This window comes from Coffea arabica, chromosome 7e (assembly GCF_036785885.1).
Source record: "Coffea arabica cultivar ET-39 chromosome 7e, Coffea Arabica ET-39 HiFi, whole genome shotgun sequence".
Lineage (NCBI taxonomy): Eukaryota > Viridiplantae > Streptophyta > Magnoliopsida > Gentianales > Rubiaceae > Coffea > Coffea arabica.
In genome coordinates this window covers 16191906-16201920 of record NC_092323.1, presented here as the reverse complement: position 1 = coordinate 16201920, position 10015 = coordinate 16191906, and the positions used below count along the sequence as shown (strand labels likewise).

Below are 10015 nucleotides of genomic sequence, written 5' to 3'. Positions count from 1 at the left end.
AGATTTTGCAAAATTGTGAGAAAATCCAATAACTTTTCTCATTAGAGGCAAGTAAATTTTTTTTCCCTATACTGTGTTTTGAATTATTTTCCTTCCCTTTAGGACTCATTATAGCAAAGGTGAGATTTTGCCCATAGTTGGCCTAGCGTGATAGTTCAACCAGTCAGCTCAATGAATCGACTGTTTAGCCAACTAGGTTGTTAGTTTGATTGAATAAGTAAGAAATTCAATGAAAAGTCAATACCTCGTTGATTCAATTGATGAAAAACTAGATCCCTGGTGACCAACCGTGGCTAGCTCAAGTCGCAAGGAGTTGATATCTATTGATTGAGATTTCGGATTTGAATCCCATGAATAGAGGAAACTACGTCGAGAGAATTGTTCCTAACAGAGTTTGATAGTGCTCGAATTAAATTAATCAGGGTTCAACTAGTTAGTTCGATGAATCCACTGCTTAACCAACTAGGTTGTTAGTTTGATTGAATAAGGAGGAAATTAGATGAAACGTCAATACTTCATTGATTCAATTGGTGAAAAACTAGAACCCACGTCGACTTCAATAAGTTCCCAAATTTGTACTAGTCAAGTTGGAAAACAAAATTCACGACTTTTCTTGTATGCTAGAACTAACAAAGTAAGTAGCAAGGGATGGACCATAAGGTCTGTTTCTTTTCTTAGTATTTAATGAACCATTTTAATGTAAGAAAATCTTAAACAAGCCTGCCATAAAGGGGTGTCTTTATAATTAGGATAGAAATCAGGGAAAGCCCATGTAATTTTCTTATATCTCCACATTTAAATATAAATATATTCATATTCATATGGGAAACACACGATGAATTATAAAAATAGAGAAAGGACAGGACAATTAAATTTGAAAGAAAAAGGGACCTTAGACTTTCAAGTGCATAGAGAACCATCTACTCCAACTTTTGGAATTGCCAATCGATGCTTTTTGGCTTTTAAAAAAAATCCATTGCTCAAATTGAATACTAATAAATTGCAAAACCTCCAACCATTGAATCAATCAATTCACAAGCCCCCAATTGTTTTAGTGATATCCTTTTTTCAAGATCCCTCATAAATTAACTTCCACTAGGTTATCGGGTGCATTTTCTAATCCGTTTTGGCCTATTATTAATACTATATCTTTACTAGAAATGGAATGGTCAAACAATTTACTCACATGTACCTTACATATCCCAGCCTCCTCTTTCCACAGATTTCTTTTTGGGGTTGTGATTCCAATCTCTTCCATCTCTTTTCTGCAATCAAATTAATTTATATAGTACTAATTGAAAGGGAAAAGAAGGGAGTCAGCAAAAGTCTGCTGGAGTTTCAGCAATAACTGCTCCTTGTCTTCTTCTCTTGTACAACTAATTTAATGTACTAAATCATGCAAGCCTTTAATCAGCTTGCTGACAGAACCCTGAATTCTGGGTGCACATTATTTTCTGGTCCCCCATATGCAGATTCTGTTTCCTCCAAATATCAACTTGGGAAAGAAAAGAAGAAAAGGCAATGTGTTGGAAACCATTGTTGAAACCCTTTTCTCTCTCTCTCTCTCTCTCTTTTTTCCCTTCTTTCTATTCTTCTTCTCTCCTTTTAGGTGGTATCTTTTTGAAGTTTTCTTCTTATCCTCTGAGTTTCAATCTGTGAGTCTGGTTACACTACTATATGCAAAGAGAATGACTGGAATTACTTCTACATGGTGCAAAAAGGGGGGGAAAAAAGATTGAATAGATCAGGTTTAGCTTCAGAAATAATATGTCATGTACTTTTAATTTGTCTTCAGACTGTAAAAATTCAATCTATATATCATCTTTGATTTAAACAAATTTGGCCAGAAATGTAGGAACTAACTGCAACAAAATCAAGCTTTGTACTAACATTCCAATTTGTGTCCAAGACATGACAGCTTAAGTTCCAATCAAGAAGACATCAAATCAAAGAACAAGACAACCAAAATTCATGACATATCAAAACAAAATTCAAATGAAAAGAATTTTTTTCCTTTCTTTGTCTATATAGTAAGTATACTTGTCAAAAAAATTTGCTTTTGATTTACAAAAAAAAAAAAAAAAAAAACTGCCCCTTTCTTCAACCCTCATCCAAATTCTACATCCCAGATCACAAAATCCCACAAAACATCAAAATGGCATGATATGAGTAGTCTTAGTATCATAACTTGATAAACAAGAATTCCTAGATTGAACCCTGAAAACCTTAAGCAAATCACTGCACATTTGTCTCACTGCTCCTGAAACATTGCTTTGCATCAGCAACAAAATCTTTGCCATCCCATTACTCTTTGTCACAGCTTCTTGTGCCCTTTGATCCCTAAACAAACAGCACAAACTCCACAGTATAGTAACTGAATGTTCAGTTGCCAGTGTTGAAACCTTGAGCACTTTTTTCACTATTGCCTCCACACATTTCTCATTCCCACAAATTTCCACTCTCCCTTCCTTGCAAGTTGACACGATTTCAAGCAATTTCAACACTTTTTCAGTTGAGCCAACGCTTAATTCAGCCTCATCTAACGCTTTTGAAAGTACAACCACTGCTCCACCACGTACAAGCCTGATTCTGTTTTTCTTTGGCATTGAAATTGTTAGCAAACAAGATAAACAACTTTCCATGGCTTCTTGATCCCACTCGGAACTCATCATTAATCTCAACAAGTCCCTGTATACGTCGTCGTTTTCACCTAGCAGGTGTCTTTTTTCGCTGCTCAAATTGGCAATGATTTTTAGTAGTTTTGCGACGGAAATTCTGAATTCTCGACTCCCTAGCTGGAGAAAGTTTAACATGGCGCCGACGAACTTGTCGTCGATGATCATTTCTTGTTGCTCCAGTGCGGACTTGTGATTTTTAAAAAGCAGGTAAGAAAGCTGGAAAACTTTTTCGCTGGCCTGAATTTGCATGGGAAGCTTGGAAAAATTTGAAACTAGCGCCGGCAAAAGCTCCGAATCTCCCGACGAAAGGAAATTTGAATTTTCCTCCGATTGTTTGGCGAAAAGGATTAATCTACCCATGCATTGGAGGCTGATTGAGATGAACCCAGAAATATTTTCCCCATGGGAGCCCAGGGGAAGGAGGAGATTGCTCTTGAGCTGTTGAATTATGGATTTGGCTTCAGCCTGGGTGACCGAGTTCACGGCGGTTGACTCGGTGGCCGGTGACCGAGTCCTGGACGAGTCGGACCAGATCTGGATGAGCCGTTGGAGAGTGTGATTTGGGACCAAATCTTTGGATTGAAGAACTTGCATGGTGGCCGGACAAGTATTATTGCCGCCGTCCAACCACCGCTGAATGCTGCTCCGGTCGTACGTTACTCCGGTGCAGAGACTGACCGGTGACTTCATCACGTCTAATGAGATTGGACAACGGAAAAAATTCGGAACCGTTATGCATAAATCGTTCCTTTTTCTGACCATTTTTTTTGTTGGGATTCTTGCACCGAGTTGAAAGCTATCTTGACTCGGCTAGTAGCTCAATGAGTTTCGGAGAAACAAGTTTTGGTGGGAATAGAGGAGAATTTAGAGAGAGAGAAAGGTAGAGGTTGGGGAATAGAAGGGACAGCAGTTTAAAAAGAGCAAGAGAGTCAAAGGTTGGGTGATGTAAGATGGTGGGGTCCATTCAGCACTTTTCTTTTCTTGATATTTATTATTCTGTTTGTAAAAGTTGGAAAATATATATTTATAATTTTTTTGAGAGAAAAATTACATTTAGATTTTTCTTCCTTGCAAAGAAGATGCATAAATTAGTCCATATGCTTATCCCTTTTTTTTTTCTTGGAAAATACACTTTTAATTTTTGTCTATGGTCAATGAAATGGAAGGTGCTTTCTGCTCTGTCTTTTGTGGTATTGGAGTAAATACAATGAGTGGTAGTATATTGCTTTTAGGGTACATATTGTGGTTGGATTCTCCACTAGGGAGTGAGTGTGATTTGTCTATCAATGTTGAATTACATAATAATCTTTTAATTTTCTCAAAATTTCAATTTTTTTGTCCATTTTTTGTTTCTGTATTTAATAAATTTCCTTAAATTGGATTGAAGCATTTGTTTGTAATTTGGCATATATGAAATAAAAATATGATTGAAAAATAAAAATTGATTTAAAATACAATTATGATGCAACCAAATAATTTTGTAGAGGAAAATTGCGACTCAATCAAACCAATTGTTGTTTTGACTTTGGAAGTTATCACTTCCTTTAAGTTGCAAAAGCAACATTTAAAAACTTTTGGTAAAAATCATTGGAAAATTTTGGCTTTTATATTAAGTTGTTTCCTATTTCAAGTAAACAACATGGGATCTAAAGTGCACATTTTTATATTTCAAATAAATTATTTTTTGATTAATGAAATTACATGGATTACTTGTAATATTATCCGGATTACTTGTAATATTATCCAAAAAAAGAACGACCTAAATTAAGAAGTTAGATTAAATTTGGTAGCTTTTTTTTTCTTTTGAAGATAAAGATCCTTATAGATCTTGTCTTTTGGCAAACCGTAATGTGATAATACAATTCCCTCCCAATTTTTATGATTTTTTGAGTTAAATATCAAAAGTTACCATTCTTTTAGCAAAGATATTGATTGTATTTGGTGTATATATTTGTTGTGCAATTACATGCACAAATGTGTATAGTAGTGATCAATTATTGTATGAGGCTTTCATTCGAGGTAGGAGAGTGTGAGAGCAATTGGAAGCGTGAGGGAAAGAATCAAAAGAAATGTGAAAGATATAACAAAAGGAGAAAGGGTTCAAGGAACCAACTAAGCTCAAAATCAGTGATAATTATCTACACTTAAATTAGGGTCAAATACTACTATTCCTTTCATTCTTAGTTGCATGTCTTTCTAATTAGACTGTTCAAAACAACGATCACTTTATTCATTGGAATTCTATTCATCTTCAAATAGTAAATACCACTCAAATTATATTTGTGCCCACTCTTTTGTAATATATTTATACATTTCAATTAACTAATAAGGTGAACATTACTATGTCGTTATTGTTTGAATTCTACTAAGCTTTTTTTTTTATAAAAAGCGAATTTTATTAATAAATTACTGGAAATCGTTCAGTGCGATATGATTTATATAATAAAAATCTACACTAATAGTAGATTGAGTATGCACTAAAAATAACATATTTATAATTTAACAGATACAAGATCTGACAAACTATGGTATCAATTGAAACTAAGACATTGAATTTAAAATGGAAGGAGTAATTAAAATTTAGTCGGTCATAATTTGATACTACAAAACATGGATTTTGGGGAGTTGAAGCTAATTTTCTTTGAAAAAGATAAAAAAAAAAAAATTGAATAAGATATGACTCCGTAATAAGTCTCCAGTCAACCTATTCGTGGTTGGTGGGCCCACATTTCGTTTTAGCGGCTATGATTTAGTGTGGTGAATGTACACGCTGGTAGGATTGGATTCTGAGTTGAAATTGCCTAAGATTACGAATGGGGAACGTGGGGCGGATGGGGTCCACCGTGCACCGTAAACGTAGAGTGGGGTCCATTGCTGGGTTCTGTTGGTCGGCTGAGATGACATCACAAATTACGGAGACTGAATTGTACACCACTAGACCCCGTAGACCGGACGCCCTTTATATTTTCTCAGCCTAAAAAAGGCTGCCATTGTAAAAGTTTGTGGGATTGTCTACGGCTGGTCTTCCATGGTCTAACAAGCACCATGGATATTTAAATTAGTAATAGACTAATAGTATTCACTTTTTGTTTTGCCTAACTTTTCTTGGTTTGAAAGTAAGTGTTGGGCTACAAGCTTTTGCGTTTTTCTTTTTTGGTCAATATTAGCTTTTACGTATTGACTCGGTATTAGTAATGACTCTTGTTGAGCGGTTGAATGACTTTACAAAAATGTCATGGATACTTTGTACTCCAAAATATTTTTTCTAGGTGGGAGTATCATATAATTTTTCCATTTGGATTGCTATTTTTTAAAAAAATTTTGTCAAAAAATGCATTATAGCGAGTTGATATATGTAAAGTAAAAAAGTGACTGAAAAATATGTTTATAGAAAACGTAAGAATTTTTTAAATAAAAATGTGCTATCCAAACACCACTAAATCTATTGATTTGTACCAGTACAAGATCAGCTTAAGAAAATCTCCAAAGTAGCAATTGATTTGTTCTTGCAACTTTCTGTCTATTGTTAGATAAGCATTCAATACAAAGTTTTTCCATGATCTTTATTTTATTTTAGGCCTATCTAACGGGTGTCTATTGGACACTCTTTAAGATATATTTTAGGTATCATATTTTTGAAAATATAAAATTAGTTAGAACAAATAAATAAATATAAGAGATGATAGATAAGATTAAATAGGAAAATTATATAAATGTAAGGAAGAGTAATAATTGTTAGTATATGTATAAATATAATAGGTTAGGTGAATTTTAAATGTGTTAACGAGTGCCCAATAGGTACTCATTAGAGTAACCCATTTATTTTTAGCCTTCACTTTTAAGGCAAGGGGCAAGAATGATTTTTAGTAACAATTGCTTTTAACTTTTAAAAAAAGAACTTCCACATGTACAATTCAAAAAAAAAAAAATCACGTAAATCTGACGGATTAACATTCTTTTTTTAGTTATCAATCTGTGTATGGCACTCGTTAAGATATATTTCGTATATCATATTTTTGAAAATTTAAAATTAATTAGAGAAAGTAAATAAATATAAAAGAGGGTAGGTGAGATTAAATAGGAAAAGTATATAAATGCAAGGGATGGTAATAATTATTAATATGTGTATATACATGATATGTTAGGTAAATGTTAGGTATGTTAATAAATGTCTCATGGATACCCGTTAGAAAAATTATTTTATTATTAACAACATTGACCGTTAACATTCTATTATCCCACATTTTATCCCCTTAAAGAATACCCCATTTCTCAGTTTACCCCCTAACCTTTAATTTTGCTCACTTAACCCCCTTTAGGACAAAATTGCCCTTGTATTACTTTGACTTTTTATTTACCTTGTTTTCCTTTCTTTTGTTTCTTTTTCTCTTCTTTATTTAATTCTTCCTCTTTCCCACAAAAAATTTCACCTTAATGATTGAAATTAAAAAAGAGGAATTGCAAAGATCTATTTTCTTCTTAAATGATTAAAAAAATATTCAAATCACTTTCCTAAAATACAAATTTTTTAGCCTTTCAATTCTTTTAATTTTGGATTTTCCTCTTTCCTTTCTAGTTTCTCATTTTATTTTCAAGAAAATATCATAAGATGAAATTGTTTTCCTTTCTTTTATTTCTTTTTCTCTTTCTTCTCTCTTTCATCCTTCCCAATAGAAATTCCATTTCAACGAAAATTTTTGTTTTGAGTTTATAATTGCATATTTCTGGGTGAAGGTTTAAAAGACATCAAAAACTAATTTTGATTTTTTGTATGATGCCACGTGTCACAAATTTCAATTGATGATTATTAATCAGGTCACAATTTCATCTTAAGATATTTTCTTGAGAATAAAATAAGAAACTATAAAGGAAAGAGGAAAACCCAAAATTAAAAGAATTGAAAGGCTAAAAAAATTATATTTTAGGAAAGTGATTTGAATATTTTTTTTAATTTTTTAAGGAGAAGATAGATCTCTGCAATTCCTCTTTTTTTATTTCAATCATTAAGGTAAAGATTTTTGTGGGAAAAAGGAAGAATTAAATAAAGAAGAAAGAGAAAAAGAAATAAAAGAAAGGAAAACAAGGTAAATGAAAAGTCAAAATAATGCAAGGGCAATTTTGTCCTAAAGGGGGTTAAGTGAGCAAAATTAAAGGTTAGGGGGTAAACTGAGAAATGGGGTATCTTTTAAGGGGATAAAATGTGATTAACCCTAAAGTTATACAAATTTATGTTTGTCATATATGATAGCCTATTACAAAATTGTACACCCGTCTAGAAAACGCTTCCCAAATCCCTCGCTTTCTATAAAATTAAGGGTTAAATGCAAAAAACCCCCACATATTATATACCGAGTTGCAGTTTACCCCCTAAACTATAATAATAGGCATTTTGCCCCCTTGAATGATATGTTTGGACAAATCTACCCCTTTTATTTTAAGCATTGTTATTTTTCTTTTTTCCCTATCATTTTCTTTTTAAATTCTTCCTTTTTTTCTTTAAACATTGTTTAAATAAGTAGACTAGATTAGTCAAAATTTGTTTATTTCTTAATTTCGTATGTCAATATTTTATAAAAAAAATTCTATGGAATACAAGATTTTTTTTCCAAATGTTGAAGTCAATGTCATTTAAGAAATTGAACTTTTCAAATATATAATAACAAAATAGAGAAATTGATTAACCAATTATTAGTAGTATCAATAACAAAAAAGATGAACTACTATTGTTGTTTATTCTTATTTTTTATTTCACTACAAATAACAATTGCTAACTTTTCTTTTTTATGTGATATATAATATGTTACTTTTATTATAAGTAGTTGAGTAACTGTGAATTCTTAATTAGTTTATAGGTACTTAAATTGTTGAATTAGTAAATTAATACACTTTACAATATAAGCTACATATATTTTGAAATAACAAAGAGTTTATGACAAATTATTAAGAATGAATTTAACAAATAAACAAATTTAAAAGCAGTTTAAAAAATTTTAAAATTTTTTATGTAAGTCTTTTCACATCGGAGAGAGATGTTGGCTAGTTCCAAGAGAGAAAGAGGGCAAAAGAAAATAAAAGGAAAAAAAGAAAAGAGCTAATAGAGAAAAAAAAAAAGGAAAGGATTTAAGAGATAGTAGGGGTAGTATTGTCCAAACATATCATTCAAGGGGGCAAAATGCCTATTATTATAGTTTAGGGGGTAAACTGCAACTGGGTATATAGTTTGTGGGGTTTTTTGCATTTAACCCTAAAATTAATAATGATGAGGATAGCACACAAGATAGAAAACAAAAGTTATACATTTATTTTTGATCGTGTACACACGCCCCAATTGACTAATGTAGATAAAGAGGAGTATTAGGGATTCCCCAATTGGCAATCCCTAGAATTATTATGTACATAAATCTATATATACATCACCAATTAATCAAACCTTAAATGATGGAGTAAGTTGTGGGTCAGCCATGGTGCCAAAATATTTGAAGTTCCATTATGGCCGGTAAAAGTGTATATTTCTTGTCGTATTTTTTCTAAATCTTACATTTCCCCTCCGAAAATTTTATGGAAACTAGTAAATTGAAGTCCAGTATATCACTGCATATGTCTCGTGTCCTAACATTAAATTATAAGATTATGGGGCGATTATGAGTCAGTGAGAATTGGATCCCTCTGCACATAATCTCACTTTTATATAAAAAAGAAATTATTTTTCATTAAGTGTATCGAAAGCAAAATGAATTTGAAGTGGATAATTTTAGAGCATTTTTAGAAAATTTTTACTGTAGAAACTTTTTTGATAAATGTACTTGTGAAATATAAATGTCGTAAAAAAAATGCATTTGACGTTTTTCAAGAAATGGTAATTAAGAAAGGTATAAAACAAACACAGCTACCATGCAACTTTCTACATTGATAAGAAGAAAACACTACGTAGAACTTGTAATTGTTTCTCCACGTTTCGTACTCTTTTCTTTTCCCCAAAAACAGACTACACACGTATATTGCAATTTAGTAACATCATGAACAATAATATCAATCAATTTCCTTTTACTTTTTAGAATATAGCAAATCAGTAACATCATGAACAATAATGTCCATTAATTTCCTTTACTCTTTAGTCGTTTCTGATAGTGAATCATTTCCTCTTTGCGGTGAACTATTGCATCTCTCCGTGTAAATTGGTCTGCATATTCATTGCAAATGATGATGCTTCTTATGTTGGAAACATCATGAAGAATTATGGCACCAATAGTGACGTCCATTTCATGATGATTATTACCCTTTACTTTATATTGATACTTGTCTCACCTTTCACCCACGCCTAATTTTCTCTCGTCTTA

The 10015-nt window shown here is 32.1% G+C and overlaps 1 protein-coding gene across 1 annotated transcript; it reads right to left on the bottom strand.

The window, feature by feature from the left end:
- Positions 1–1946: 1946 nt before the first annotated feature.
- On the bottom strand, positions 1947–3550 carry LOC113701390 (U-box domain-containing protein 27-like). The gene has a single exon (XM_027222016.2). It carries the CDS (start codon positions 3438–3440, stop codon positions 2151–2153), a length of 1290 nt encoding a protein of 429 aa, XP_027077817.1. The 5' UTR covers positions 3441–3550; the 3' UTR covers positions 1947–2150.
- Positions 3551–10015: the final 6465 nt, after the last annotated feature.